This window comes from Puma concolor, chromosome E1 (assembly GCF_028749965.1).
Source record: "Puma concolor isolate L17-30 chromosome E1, mPumCon1.1.hap2, whole genome shotgun sequence".
Classification (NCBI taxonomy): Eukaryota; Metazoa; Chordata; class Mammalia; order Carnivora; family Felidae; genus Puma; species Puma concolor.
In genome coordinates, this window is record NC_141680.1 from 24,310,006 (window position 1) to 24,326,308 (window position 16,303).

At 38.4% G+C, this 16,303-nt stretch overlaps 1 protein-coding gene across 17 annotated transcripts in view; it reads left to right on the forward strand.

The window, feature by feature from the left end:
* The window catches only part of SYNRG (synergin gamma), an 88,427-nt gene that overhangs the window by 1,740 nt on the left and 70,384 nt on the right, over positions 1-16,303 (forward strand). For 14 of the 17 annotated variants that reach the window (XM_086686683.1, XM_086686685.1, XM_086686689.1 and 11 more), the window contains exons 2-3: positions 5,704-5,744; positions 9,485-9,606. In XM_086686683.1, the coding sequence (XP_086542809.1) occupies positions 5,704-5,744; positions 9,485-9,606 (163 nt within the window). The remainder of the gene's footprint in view (positions 1-5,703; positions 5,745-9,484; positions 9,607-16,303) is intronic. The other 3 variants (XM_086686684.1, XM_086686687.1, XM_086686697.1) reach the window with 1 other exon arrangement.

Sequence of the window (16,303 nt, forward strand, 5' to 3'; positions counted from 1 at the left end):
ATATATGAGAAGGAAAAGGAGTTAAAATGATCCTTGCCTCGAAAAATGTGTGGTGAGCGTTACCTGTATTGGAAACTTTCTGGGGCTGAAAAGCTGTATGCTGAATAAAGAAAGGATAGTATGGTTTTTAACATTATGGTAGCCTAAGTATATTTCTAAGGGAAGAGCCAGGCATCGTTTCTTAGCTTTTAGTGGAGAAAATCCAGAAGCTGTAAGGTACCATTTTTCTTAGATACTTGTTTCTATTCTGAGAGACTAAACAAAAAGCAGTGGCATTTTCCAGCTTTATTAATGTTAGCCTACTTTTGATAGGTATCCTGATTGGGCTACTTTAAAATAAATGGTAGAGTTACATAAAAAGGGCAAAATTTACCCAAGAGATGTGAAGTAGAAAAAAAAAAAAATTTAAGACAACTACAACAGAGAAAAAATTGTTGAAAGATCTTGATTAGTCTGTATCCTTCTGGGATATTATCATTTGTCTATTTTTTTCCTGCTCTTTTATAAACTCCTTAAGGGCTTCCTCATCTTTTTCTCTTCCACTTTCTCTTCCACTGCTTCTGGCACATTCTAACATAGAAAACATTCTAGGGGCGCCTGGGTGGCTCAGTCGGTTAAGCGTCCGACTCTGGCTCAGGTCATGATCTCATGGTCCGTGAGTTCGAGCCTGGTGTCGGGCTCTGTGCTGACAGCCTGGAGCCTGCTTCGGATTCTGTGTCTCCCTCTCTCTGACCCTTCCCCGTTCATGCTCTGTCTCTGTCTCTCTCAAAAATAAGCATTAAAAAAAAATTTTTTTTTAAAGAAAACATTCTATAAATATTTGTGGATTCAAGACACATTGAAAGCAAAGGACTATTTTATCTGGGCCTCAGTTGGAGGAAGAGGAAGTGGTCAAGGGATTGTCATAGGAGATGTGAAGGCCTACTGAACGCAAGGGGAATAGCACATAGGCCAGATGGATTGTGACACTAAGTGGGAGATGAGATTTATGAGATAAAACTGAAAAAAAATTGTGCTGAAACAGGAGGGGGCCTTGGATATAAACTAAGGAAATTCCATATAAGGGGGAATCATTACATAGTTTTAACCCCAGGAATAGCCTTATCAAATGGTCCTTTAGGAAGATGCACCTCACCTCTGCTATATGAGCTGTATCTTGTAGAGTCTGGAGGTAGGGAGATCCTTGAGGAAGTGTTGCTGGAGTCCATGCCTGAGAAGTGCAGGTTAGTAGCAAAGGTAACTGAAAGGGGGAATGAGTGAGGCACGCATGTGGCAAGTAGACATCAGTTCTGCTTTCGTGCTAGGCTATCAGTAAAAATAGTGGGTTTTACCTTTGAAAATAAATTGTTGGTCATCTTGATGCCCAGTTTTGGGGGGCTTTTGTTTGGTTGGTTTTGGCTTTTTTTTTTTTTTGCCAAACTTATGCTTTCTTATCAGTGTCTTAGCTGCTTGTCCAACCACTCTTGAAGCACGTTGCTGTTAGTCTAAACATTCCAGAGAATCATACGAATGGTACATAGGTCACTAAGGAGTTTGGGTTGCTAAATAATTACTGGAGCAAATCATGTTTGTCAGTAATGTTCTTCATTCAGTTTTTGTTTGTGTTTTCAAGGTAACCTTTATGTGTGTACATTTATTCTTGTCTATTTGATTGTCTTAGTTGGGACCTTGGCAGACTTGCAGTTCTGTGTCCTCATTTGACAGAGGGGGAACAGGGCAGGGTGGTGAAGGGGTTTGCATGGAGCTTTACAGTTAATTTATGGCTGAACTGGAAAAAATGTAACTTCAGTTTCCAGTTTTTACTTAGCCACTAAGACATACTGGTAATTGTAAATCTTTAAGATTTGGAAAAGTCTTGGGGCGCCTGGGTGGCGCAGTCGGTTAAGCGTCCGACTTCAGCCAGGTCACGATCTCGCGGTCTGTGAGTTCGAGCCCCACGTCGGGCTCTGGGCTGATGGCTCGGAGCCTGGAGCCTGTTTCCGATTCTGTGTCTCCCTCTCTCTCTGCCCCTCCCCCGTTCATGCTCTGTCTCTCTCTGTCCCAAAAAATAAATAAATGTTGAAAAAACAAATTTTAATAAAAAAAATATTAAAAAAAAAAGATTTGGAAAAGTCTTGACAAGTTGATTATCTAAATGCATTGTTTCTAAGTTTATAAATCTTAGTGTATGTGAGTACCTTTAAAAAACAATACTACTGAATTTCAACTTGCAGTTTACACATTCTATCCAGTTAACAAATTACTTAGCTAATACATCTTGTGTGCAGTACAGAAAAGTCCTCTCTTTGGGTGCAGGCCTGCTTGTCAGCAGTAGAATTTGCTAACAGTTCAGATCCTCTTCAAAGCTATAAATAACATATAGTCAGATAGATGTCCAACTAGAACTTGGTAAACCACCTGGCAACTTTTTTTTTTTTTTAATTAAAAATATGTTAGAGCCAAAAGACTGTAAAGTTTGGTTTTTAGCCTTTTTACTGGGAAGGGGGGGTATTACACACTAGAAAAATGCAAGGACACATAAATTTGGCAAATAATTTCTAGCTTTCACTAGATTCTAAAGATTGCCTGAAACCCCCTTCAGATCCTTGACTCCCAGATTAAGAATCTTGCCTACTCAGACGTTTTCTTCCTTGAATTGTTCCATTTTCTTTCCCTCCATTCTCAAAGAAAGAAGTCCCTCTTCCTTTTCAAAGCAGATCCCTTTTGCTGCCAGGCTTTGTCTAAGCATATCTTTTGTATCCTAAACCTTTCTCCCTACAGGTCCAAGAGTTTCTCCTCCTCTTAAAACTGTTTACTCAAAGATCGGCATTTTCAGAAGCAATGATCTTTTTTTGTTAATCCTCATTCTGATCACCTTTTCTACAGCATTAAATACTGGTGACTACTTCCTTCTTCCTGAAATATGGTTCTTCCTTAGTTATAACTTGCAGTTTTAACCAAGTCCTTTGGTTCTCAATGACCATTCTCTACTCAGTTTCACCATAAGAATTCTCCAAGTTGCTCGTTGTTGTCGTCTCCCTATATATGCACATTCCCTTGGCTATTTCATTCACAACCAGAGCTTAATTTTTTTTTTTTAACCTTTATTTAAATTTTTTTTTCAACGTTTTTTATTTATTTTTGGGACAGAGAGAGACAGAGCATGAACGGGGGAGGGGCAGAGAGAGAGGGAGACACAGAATCGGAAACAGGCTCCAGGCTCTGAGCCATCAGCCCAGAGCCCGACGCGGGGCTCGAACTCCCGGACCGCGAGATCGTGACCTGGCTGAAGTCGGAAGCTTAACCGACTGCGCCACCCAGGCGCCCCTTAACCTTTATTTAAAAGAGCCTAGCCATGGGCCCCTGGGTGGCTCAGTCTGTTAAGCGTCGGACTTCAGCTCAGGTCATGATTTCGAGGTCCGTGGGTTCAAGCCCCGCCCTGCGTTGGGCTCTGTACTGACAGCTCAGAACCTGGAGCCTGCTTCAGATTCAGTGTCTCCCTTTCTCTCTACCCTTCCCCTGCTCATGTTCTCTCTCTCTCTCTCTCTCTCTCTCTCTCTCTCTCTCTCTCTCAAATAAATAAATGTTAAAATAAAAGAGCCTAGCTAGATTGATCTGGACTCTTCTCCTGAGCTTGAGTTACTTTTCTGATTGCCTGCTAGATCGCTCCTCAGGGATGCACATCTACTGCCCTTCCCCCCAAACCTACTCAAGGGTTCCTTCTTTTAGGAAACAGTATTACCATCCTTGCCATTTGCTCAGGCTCAGAATCTCAGCAATGTCTTCAGCTCTTTCTGCTGCTTCACTGCTTTTCCCCATTCTGCCAATTGTCAGGTCCTCTTCATTCTTCCTTTTGAATAGCTTTCATTCACCGCCTCTTTTCCAGTATCACTATTCTGGTTATAGCTCTTTTCATTTCTTATTAAGATTATTGTGGTAGAGGGTGCCTGGGTGGCTCAGTTGGTTGAGCGAACGACTCTTGGTCTCACAGGTCATGCATGATTCCATGGTCTGTGAGATTGAGCCCCACTCTGGTCTCTGCACTGACAGCATGGAACCTGCTTGGGATTCTCTCTCTCCCTCTCTCTTTGCTCCTCCCCTGCTCACGTGCACATTCTCTCAAATAGGTTCTCCCAGAGTAAACTTAAAAAAAAAATTATTGTGCTAGTTTCTTTGCTGATTCTTTTTGCTTCAAAGCTCTGCCTTACCGTGTTTCTAGAAAAACCTAAACTACATTTCTGATCATTTCACTCTCCTGCTTAGAACCTCTCACATCAGGGAAATGGAGATCCATATCATGAGGTAATACTTCATACCCCTTAGCATAACCATTATCAAACAAACAAAAACAAAGTAACTAGTGTTGGTGAGGATGTGGAGAAATTGGAACCCCATGCATTGCTGGTGAGAATGTAAAATGGTGCAGCTGTTGTGGAAAACAGTTTGGCAGTTTCTCAGAGAATAAACACAGAATTACTATATGACCCAGCAATTCTACTCCTAGGTATATGCCCAAAATAATTGAAAGAGGGACTTACACATATGCTTGTATACTAATGTTCATAGCATTATTTACAACAGCCGAAAGGTGGAAACAACCCAAGTGTCCATCAGCAGATGAATGGATAAGCAAAAGGTGGTATGTACACACAATGCAGTATTTGTTATTCAGCCATAAAAAGGAATGAAATGCTAATACCTGCTACAACATGGATGCACCTTGAAAATATTATGCTAAGTGAAATAAGCTAGCTATGAAGTATAAAAGTATCATATGATTTCACTTAGTGTGAGGTAGCTAGAATAGCAAATTCATAGAAACAAAAAGTGGTAGCTACCAGGGGTTGGGGGAGGGAGTGATCGCAAGTTCTTGTTTAATTGGTATAGTCTTTGTTAGGGATAATGAAAACATTCTTGAAATGGATCATGGTGATGGTCATACAACATTGTAAGTGTACTTAATGGTACACACTATACACTTAAAAATGGTTAAAATGGTAAAATTTTGTCATGTGTGTTGTACCACAATTAATAATCTCTGACTTCATGCAATATTCAAAGTAAAATCAAACAGCTTAATGGTCCTCTACTGTCTGCTTGCCTCTCTAATCCTGTATCTTATACTCAATCCTAAATCTCTAAACACAAAGCTCTGGCCTCAGAGCTTTTGCTCAAATTATATAGTATGACTCTCTTCAAGGTTCAATTTAAAAGATAACTTCACAAAAGTCCCCGAGATATAACCCATCAAATTAATCTTTTTCTTTTCATCTCTATTAGTATTTGGGGCCTCTCATAGCACTTAGCACACTTTATTTGATGCTGCAGTTAGTAGCTTGCATGCGTGTCTTCAACAAGACTGTGCACTAATTCAGTTCCCTCATGTAGTAGTTACTCAGTAAATGTTCGCCAAATTGAATATAATCCAACCTTCTCAATTTATGGATGGAGAAATTGGAATCCAAGGAAGTCACATAGTGACACACCAGGACTAGTTTCAACGTCTTGTTTTCTAGTTCACAACTTTTCTCCCTGCACTGACATGCCTGCCGTCATGCATCCTGTGGATGTTCGATCTGTGTTGATATCGGGTAGTTCAGTATCGAACTACAGAACAAATGGCAGGACCCTGTCCACAATTCTTTTGTGTATATAAAGAATTACATGTTTTGTTTGAAATCTTTGCACATAGAAGATCCTGATATGTTTTTCTTCTGTTTTTAGCTTCATGTTTCCGGTTGCAGGTGGAATAAGACCCCCACAAGGTATGTGAAAGCTGAAATTTTAAACTTTTTATTTTTCACTGTTATGTTTCTGAACTTGGGAACTAATTGGATAAAGAAGTCCTATTGCTGCGAAATAGAGTAAAATTTTCCTATGGTCTTGAACCCGTATGCCAGCTATGCTTGAAATTTCTCAAAAATTGTGTAATTCTAGATTGTTAGCTCCAGAGGGCAGAGGCTATGTCTGCCTTATGCTAGTCGGTATCTACAGCACCCGGTATGCTGACAGAAAATTATAGGGGCTCTGTGGATGTTTGTTGAGTGGATAAAAGAACCTCTTTAATTGTTTGATACTACCGTGTTTTCTCTGTATGAATTCGGTCTTATGTATATAAGAGATCACATATTCTGATTCAGTATAAATTATTTTAAGTCTCAGTTTTATTCTCTTCAATTTCTTTAGTGGGTATATTCCTTCTCTCTGTTTCAGACAAGGCCCCACCAAAGTCAGTTCTAGCTGTGTCTTCAGGGAAACCATAGTGAACTGATCTAATCTTGACTCATGGTACTGTGCGACTGGGACACAGTGTCGAAGAAAGAATATGTCTGCCCTTCTCTTCTTTCTGCTCACACCCTCTTCACTGTACCCCTGACACATACCAGTCTGCTTCTGAAAGCTGGCCCTTCTCACAAAGCCAATGTTGATTGCTTATGGTAGAATTGCTGGAGAAACAGAGACTCCCAGATCACCAATAGAGATGAAGGATAACGAGTGGCTCAGTAGCAGGTGGTCAGTGCCTCATACTGACTTTGTCACCGTTTGTAATCAGTGATGGAGGTTGAGTTTCAGGTAAATTTTTCCAGGAGTCAGTTGTATTCCTTTCATTGTGCTCACATTTATGCATTATTTAAGCTATCTGTAATTAGATATGTCCCAGATTTGGATAGAATAGTTTGAGATCTTTTGTTCTTTAGGAAAGCGTTACAGTTATTCATTTTCATGGCTCAAGATTTTGCATTTTTATAAACTTTAAAGTAAGACTCTGTATGTAGAGCAAGAAGAGAGCCCCAAAGATTGCCTGATATTTTTTATTTTGGAATTGTTTTGAGATTTTTTTCTTTTTATGAAGTATGTTAGAGTAGATTCTTCAGTCATTAGAAGACTTTAAATTATGCATGGATTGTTTCTCAAAGCATATACGAGAAGCTGACAGGAAGAGTCGCCAAAAGATCATGAGTAGGTGAACAGGAGACGAGAGAGACCAGAGTTTTCACTGCGTACTTTTATGCTTTTAAACGTTGTACCAAATACCTCAATTACCCATTCAAGAATTAAATAACAATAATTCAAATGAATAAGACTGTAGGTCCAAAGAGGCAAAAGGGAAAACATGTAAGTTCCATGAGGGTAAGAACCTCTTGGAACTTGTTCACTGCCATGTCCCTAGAATGATGCCTGACAAGGAGTAGGCCCTCAAATATTTGAATAAATGATTGAATGAATAAGTGAATGCCAATACTTCTGTTACTTACAAATGTGGATGTTCATGCTTCTAAAATTAAACTGTGAATAAGTAACCTTTAAGGTACACAAAACCCACAAGATAAGCATGGTTACTTTCTCAGACCTTTAATTTTTTTTTAACTAGTTAGAACCAACATAGATGTAATAAAATGCAAAATTGGATTGAAATTTGTGTTCGGCACGGGTAGGGAGTTTTGTTTTTTAAGTTTATCTGTTTATTTCAAGAAAGAGAGAGAGAGAGAGAAAATCCCAAGCAGGCTCCGCATTGTGAGCTCAGAGCCTGACATGGGGCTCAATTTCATGAACCATAAGATCATGACCTGAGCTGAAATCAAGAGCCAGATGCTTAACTAACTGAGCCACTCAGGCACCCTGGGATTTTATTTTATTCACAGTTGAATACCAGCTCTCTAGAACTGTGCCTAAAATATAGTAGGCACTTAGTATTTATTAAATTCCCAAAGGGATGTTTCTTCAGTCTCCTCCCCTCTTGGGAATACTAAATTGAAAAAATTTGGGAGATACTATCCTCATGATCATTTTCCTGCCATTGCATCATTTAATTGTCATGCTGATGGTTATTTGTGGTAAATGTTATATTAACTATTCATATAAGGAAAGACAAGAGGAAGATCATTCCTTCAAGCATATTAGGTATTAAACAGTTATACAGATGAGAAACCGAGGCATAGAAGTTAAGTTACTCAAAGTCCCAGAGGTACCAAGTGACATTTCTAGTGGGCATCCAGAGTTCATGCTATTTAGTATATGTGTTATTGTATTAGTTATATGCTGCTGTGTAAAAAATACCCCAAAACCTTTTTTTAAAAATCCATTTTATTATTTGACACTGTGTCTGCAGATCAAGTATCTGGAAATGGCTTCACTTGGGTGGTTTTGGCTCAGGGCCAGAGAGATTGCAGTAAAGATGTCAACTAGGGCTGTGGGCATCTTAAGGTTTGTTAGGGCTGGGTCGTCTGTTTCCAAGATGGCTCACTCTCATGGATGACAAATTGTGCTGCCTTTTGGCAAGAGGTTTCAGTTCCATGCCACATGGATTCTGTGTAGGACTGCTTGAGTATTCTTTTTTTTTTTTTTTTAATGTTTATCTTTATTTAAAAAAAAATTTTTTTTTTTAACGTTTATTTATTTTTGAGACAGGGAGAGACAGAGCATGAACGGGGGAGGGTCAGAGAGAGGGAGACACAGAATATGAAGCAGGCTCCAGGCTCTGAGCTGTCAGCACAGAGCCCGACGCAGGGCTAGAACTCACGGACCGCGAGATCATGACCTGAGCCGAAGTCGGCTGCCTAACCAACTGAGCCACCCAGGCGCCCCTATCTTTATTTTTGAGACAGAGCGTGAGCGGGGGAGAGGCAGAGAGAGAGGGAGACACAGAATCAGAAGCAGCCTCCAGGCTCTGAGCTGTCAGCACAGAGCCCCGACACGAGGCTCGAACTCGTCAACTGTGAGATCATGACCCGAGCCGAAGTCGGACGCTCAACCAACTGAGCCACCCAGGCGCCCCTTGAGTATTCTTATGATGTGGCAGTAGCTTTCCTCAGAGCAAGAAGGAAGATACATTGGCTTTTAAGAACTAGCCTTGGGGGGCGCCTGGGTGGCGCAGTCGGTTAAGCGTCCGACTTCAACCAGGTCAAGATCTCACGGTCCGTGAGTTCGAGCCCCGCGTCGGGCTCTGGGCTGATGGCTCAGAGCCTGGAGCCTGTTTCCGATTCTGTGTCTCCCTCTCTCTCTGCCCCTCCCCCGTTCATGCTCTGTCTCTCTCTGTCCCAAAAATAAATAAACGTTGAAAAAAAAAAAAATTTAAAAAAAAAAAAAAGAACTAGCCTTGGAAGTTACACACTGTCATTTCCACCATACCCTATTGGTTATACTGGTGAGCCCTATTCAATGAGGGAGGGAATTACAAAAGGTATGAATACGAAAGGGCAGAGATTGCTGGAGCCCATCTTGAAGGCCAAATGTCACAATTAGGTCATATATTAGTTTTTTTAATATGCACAAAAATTCTGTTATCTTCGCTTTACAGATGAAGTTTTGTAACTTGCCTAAGATCTCATAGCTAAGTAATTAACTAATGGAGTTGGAATTCATATTCAGGTCTGTCCCACTTCACGGCCTGTGCTTTTCCACTAAACTGTGCTGCTTCCCAAGTAACAAGCTGTTTATGTACTTACAGTTTTTGGAAAATAGACTGTAAAATATATTGACTTTAATGATGCCCTATGTTTTTCAGCAGGACTGATGCCAATGCAGCAACAAGGATTTCCTATGGTCTCTGTCGTGCAGCCTAATATGCAGGGCATGATAGGGATGAGTTACAGCTCTCAGATGCCCCAAGGACCTATGGCCATGCAGGTACTGGCTTCTTTAACCAATAGTTTACACAGTTATTGTTTGTTGGTATGTGTCACATACTAAGAGCGGCATACTAGGAGCCTAATGTTCTATTTGGCAGTAAATGTAGTCTGAATGTTAGGTGGCTTCCTTCAAAATGAAATGAAGATATGTTCATAAGAGTGTGGGGGGAAACCAAGATAAATCATTTAAGGAAAATCTGGTGACTACTTTATTTGATTAGTGACTTAGAATTATTATTATTATTATTATTATTATTATTATTATTATTATTAGAACAAGAAGAAGAAGAATTTTAGAATGACATCTTGGGAAGTTCAGGGACCTAATGCCATGAAGTAGCATTGATAGAAGTAGCATTGCTCTCATGAAAGGAACAGTGTCATTGTTTGGAAGACTTAGGGCCTTCTTTATATTGAATTATGTAATCCCCATAACAACTTTTAAGAGGTAGTGTCTCCATTTTTCTGAGGAGGAATCTGCAGCTTTGTGAGGATGCTCACATTGCATAGGAAGTTGGGATTTGAACCTAAGTCTTGAGTAAGTTTGTATTATCCAAATTATACATTGAATTCTCTCTTAAGAGCATTAGGGAGCCACTGAATAGTTTGAAGCAGTGGAATGACACAATCAGATTTGTATTTCAGAAAGATCATCCTGACTGCTGACTAGAGAATGATTGGAGGGAGAGAGGAGGGCAAAAATGGATGGAAGGAGAATCATTAAAAGGCTGATGTAGTGAGAGCAGGTGAGATGTTGACTGATTAAAGCAAATACTATTACATCTTTATTTTAGAATCGGTAAATGAAATTGATGGTATCAGGATTTAGTAAGCACAGCCTAAGATGGGCTGGTTCATTTTGGATCTCCATGTCTTTGTAAATTATCTTCTCTAGCTATGATATCCATTTAAACCAAGTAACCAAATAAACTGAATCCAGGAGTCTGATCTTTGAATGGTTGAATGCAAAGTGTTACGGTGTTATTTTTTAAGTAAACATATTCATTCACAAATCAGCCAGAATAAAAAGTTTCCATACTGTTAAAAAATATTTTCATGCCATATATTTTGATTTTACCCAATTATTTAAAATTTTCTATTTCAGTGCGTTTATCATGTATAAACACATATATATGATTTATAAATAAGTAATATTTGGGATTTATAAGCAGAATTTAAGTTGAAACTTGTTATGTTGAAGTTGTATAGGCAAATGAGGCTTCATTTGTATGTAAAGATTTGGGAGGACTTTTGGAATCATTCCTTATTCCTCTCTAATAGAAAGAAATAGGAATAAATTGAGCTTTTGTAGGTTTTTTTTTTTAACGTTTATTCGTTTTGAGTGGAAGAGAGTGCGCATTCACAAGCAGGGAGGGACAGAGAGAGAGAATCCCAAGCAGGCTCCACGCTTAGCACAGATGTGAGTCTCGATCTCACCATGACATCATGACCTGAGCCAAAAACAAGATTTGGACGCTTAACCAGCCGAGCCACCCAGGCACCCTGAACTTTTGTAGGTTTTAAATCCGTGTTACTCAGTTTTTGCTAGGTTATGCTGTAGAAAAAGCAATCCCAAAGTCTCTGACTTACAAAAACAAAGGCATGTCCTTTGAAGGTTGGCTATGTGTTCTCTTTATCCTGAGACTCTTACCTAGGACATCCCAGACTTTTGGCATAGGGCAAAGAGATGGCCAAACGCTGTTATAACTTTTACAGCTTCTTCTCAGAGGTTGCATTCATTAGTCACTTCTACTTACCAAAGTAGTGTGACCAAAACGAACATCAGTAAGGGGAAGAACATACCAGGAAGAATGCACATCACATAGGAATGTGTAATCTTAGAGTAAAGGCAGCAAATAACTGGAAACAGTTTACCAGAGAATGCAATATTATGTTTTTTATTGAAAAGTGTACAGTATAATGATTAAATAATTCTATACAGGGAGCGTGCTTGGGATTCTCTCCCTTTCTTTCTGCCTCTCCCCCACTTGTGTGCTCTCTCTCTCAAAATAAATAAACTAAAAAGAAAACAATTCTATACATTACTCAGTGCTCATCAAGATAAGTGTACTCTTGATCCCCTTTTTTCCAACCCTCCTCCCAGCCACCTCCATCTAGCAACCACTAGTTCCCTTTATTTATTTAAAATTTTTTTACATTTATTTATTTTTGAGAGAGAGAGAAAGACAGAGAGAGGGAGGGAGGGGCAGAGAGAGATGGAGACACAGAACCCGAAGCAGGCTCCAGGCTCTGAGCTGTCAGCACAGAGCCCCGTGCGGGGCTCAAACCCATGAACTGCGAGATCATGACCTGAGCTGAAGTCAGACACTCGACTGACTGAGCCACCCAGGCACCCCTAGTTCTCTTTATTTAAGAGTCTGTTTTGGGCACCTGGCTGGCGCAGTCGGTTAGCGTCTGACTTCGGCTCAGGTCATGATCTCACGGTCTGTGAGTTCAAGCCCCGCGTCCGGCTCTGTGCTGACAGCTCAGAGCCTGGACCCTGTTTCAGATTCTGTGTCTCCCTCTCTCTCTGCCCCTCCCCCACTCATGCTCTGTCTCTCTCTGCCTCTCAAAAATAAAGAAAACTAATAAAAAAATTTTTAAAAAAAGACTGTTTTTTGGATTGTCTCTCTTTTCTTTCTTTTCTCTTTTTTTTTTTTCTTGGTTGGGGGTGGTGGAGGGAGCTGTTCCTTTGTTCTGTTTCTTAAATTCCACATATGAGTGAAATCATGTAGTATTTGTGTTTTTCTGAGTGACTTGTTTCACTTGGCATTACAATCCCTAGGGTCTTTCTATATCATTACAAATGGCAAGATCTCATTCTTTTTTTTGGCTGAGTAATATTACATTATATATATATATATATATGTATATATATATATATATATACACATATATATATATATATACATATATATATATATACATGATGTCACATATATGTATATTACATCTCTATCTATCTATCAGTAGACACTTGGGCTGCTTTCATATCTTGGCTATTGTAAATAATGCAGCACTAAACATAGGAGTGCATAGTGTTTTCATTTTCTTTGGATAAAAAATACCCAGTAGTGGAATTCCTGGATCATATGGTAACTCTATTTTTAATTTTTTGAGGAACCTCCATACTGTTTTCCACAGTGGCTGCACCAATTTACATTCCCACCAAAGGTGCAGGAAGGTTCCTTTTGCTCCACATCTTGTCAACACTTGTTATTTGTTGTATTTTTTATTTCAGCCATTCTGACTGGTGTGAGGTGATGATCTCATTGTAGTTTTGATTTGCATTTCTCTGATGATAAGGGATGTTGAGCATCTTTTCATGTGTCTGTTGGCCATCTGGATGTCTTCCTTGGAAAAATGTCTATTGAGGTCCCATTTTTAATGGCCTTGTTGTTTTTATGGTATTGAAGTATATAAGTTCTTTATGTAGTACTTTGGATATTAACCCCTTATCGGGTATATTATTTGCAAGTATCTTCTTACATTCAGTAGGTTGCCTTTTCATTTTGTTGATGATTTCCTTTGCTTTGCACAAGATATTTATTTTGGCGTAGTCCCAAAAGTTTAATTTTCCTTTTGTTTCCCTTGCCTGAGGGAACATATCTAGAAAAATGTTTCTGTGGCCAATTTCAAAGAAATTATTGCCTATGTTTTCTTCTAGGAGTTTTACAGTTTCAGGTCTTAAATTTAGGTCTTCAATCCATTTTGAACTTATTTTTCTGTATGGTGTAAGAAAGTGGCCCAGTTTCATTATTTTGCATGTAGCTGTCCAGTTTCCTAGCACCATTTGTTGGAGAGGCTGTCTTTTCCCTATTGTATGAACTTGCCTCTTTTATTGTAGATTAACTGACTATATAAGCATGGGTTTATTTCTAGGAGCTCTGTCCTGTTCCAGTTGATCTTTATGTCACTTTTTGTACTGGTACCATATTGTTTTGATTACTACAGCTTTGTAATATATCTTGAAATTTGGGATTGTGATACCTCCAGCTTTCTCAAGATTGCCTTGGCAAATAGAGCTCTTTCGTGGTTCCATATAAGTACATTTTAGTATATTATTTGTTCTAGTTCTCTGAAAAAATGTTGGTATTTTGATAGGGATTGCATTGAATCTGCAGGTTGCTTTGGGTAATATGAATATTTTAACAACATTAATTCTTCCAATCTATGAGCTTGGACTATCTTTCCATTTGTTTGTGTCATCTTCAGTTACTTTTATTAGTATCTTATAGTTTTCAGAGTATGAGTCTTTTGCCTCCTTGTTTAAATTTATTCCTAGGTATTTTATGACTTCTGGTGTAATTGTAAATGAGATTGTTTTCTTCATTTCTTTCTGCTACTTCCACAACGGTTTTCTGTATATTAATTTTGTATCCTGAAACTTTACTGAGTTCATTTATCAGTTATCATAGTTTTTTGGTGGACTCTTTAGGGTTTCCTATTGATAGTATCATGTCATCTGCAAATAGTGGCAGTTTTACTTCTTCCTTATTTTGGATGCTTTTTATTTCTTTTTCTTCTCTGTTTGCTGTGACTAAGACTCCCAATACTATGTTGAATAAAAGTGGTGAGAATGAATACTCTTGTCTTGTTCCTAATGTTAGAGGAAAAGCTCTCAGTTTTTCACTGTTGAATATAGCTGTGGGTTTTGGGTATATGGCCTTTATTATGTTGAGATATGTTCCCTCTAAACACATTTTGTTGAGTTTTTACTAATGAATGGATGTTGTATTTTGTCAAGTGCTTTTTCTGCTTCTACTGAAATTATCATACGGTTTTTATCCTTTCTCTTGTTAATGTGATTTATCAGTGTTGATTGCAGATATTGAGCCACTCTTACATCCCTGGAATAAACCCCATTTGATCATGGTGAATGATTTTTTTAACGTGTTGTTAGATTTGGTTTGCTAATATTTTGTTGAGGATTTTTATATCTATGTTTTGCAGACATATTTGCCTATAGTTTTCTCTCTCTCTCTCTTTTTTTTTGTTTTGTTTTTGTTTTTGTTTTTTTTTTTTGGTAGTGACTTTATCTAGTTTTGGTATATGGGTAATCCTGGCTTCATAGAATGAATTTGGAAGCTTTCCTTCCTGTTCTATTTTTTGGAATTGTTTGAGAAGAATAGGCATTAACTCTTCTTTAAATGTTTGGTAGAATTCACCTGTGAAGCTGTCTGGTCCTGACTTCTGTTTTTGGGGAGTTTTTGATCACTGATTCGATTTCATTGCAAGTAATCAGTGTTCAAATTTTCTATTTCTTCTTTCTCATTCAGTTTTAGAATGTTACATATTCCTAGGAATTTATCCATTTCTTGTAGGTTGCCCATTTGTTGATATATAATTTTTCATAGTATTCTCTTATAATCCTTTGTGTGGTTTTTTTCTCCTTCATTTCTGGCTTTATTTATTTAGAGTCTTCCCTTTTTTCTTGGTGAGTCTGGCTAAAGGTTTATCAATTTTGTTTACCTTTTGAAAGAACCAGCTCCTGGTGTCATTAATCTGTTCTATTGGGTTGTTGTTTTGTTTTTGTTTTTGTTTTTTCAGTCTCTATTTCACTTATTTCTGCTGTAATCTTTATTATTTCCTTCCTTTTACTGTCTTTGGGCTTTTTTTTTTTTCCTAGTTTCTTCAGATGTAAGGTTAGGTTATTTATTTGAGATTTTTCTGGTTTCTTGATGTAAGACTATATTGCTATAATCTTCCCTCTTAGAACAGCTTTTGCTGCATCCCAAAGATTTTGGACAATTGTGTTTTCATTTTCATTTGTCTCCATCTATTTTGAGATTTCCTCTTTGATTACTTGATTGACCCATTCATTGTTAAGTATGTTATTTAGTCTCCATATATTTGTATTTTTTTTTTTTCAGATTTTTGCTTGTAGTTGATTGTTAGTTTCATACTGTTGTGTTTGGAAAAACTGCATAATATGATTTCAGTTTTTTTAATTTATTGAGATTTGTGGACTAATATGTCATCTGTTCTGGGGAATGTTCCATGTGCACTTGAAAAGAATGTGTAGTCCACTGTCTTGGGGCCAAATGTTCCGAATATGTCTGTTAGATCCTTCTGATCCATGTGTCATTCAGAGCCACTGTTTCCTTGTTGATTTCTCTCTGGATGATCTCTACATGGATGTAAGTGGAGTGTTAAAGTCTCTTACTATTTTTGTATTACTGTCAATTTTTTCCCTTTATGTCTGTTAATATTTGCTTTATGTATTTAGGTACTTCTATGTTGTGTATAGGTATTGGCAATTGTTATATTCCCTTGTTGTCCTTTTGTCTCTTGTTAAAGTCTGTCTTGTACGATGAAAAGAAAGCTAAGGTAACAACATTTACACTTCCATTTGCATGGCAAATGTTTTTACATCCCTTATTACTTTCAGTCTGCATGTATCTTTAGCTCTGAAGTGAGTCTTTTGTAGGCAGCATATAAATGGATCTTGTTTTTTATCTATTCAGTCGCCCTATGTTTTTTGATTTGAAAGTTTAGTCCATTTACATTTAAAGTAATTACCGAGGGGTTCTTGGCTGGCTCAGTCAGTAAAGCATGCAACTCTTAATCTTAGGGTTGTGAGTTCAAGCTCCCTGTTGGACATAGAGCTTACTTTAAAAAAATAAAACAGGGGCGCCTGGGTGGCTCAGTCGGTTAAGCGTCTGACTCTGGCTCAGGTCATAATCTCACGGTCC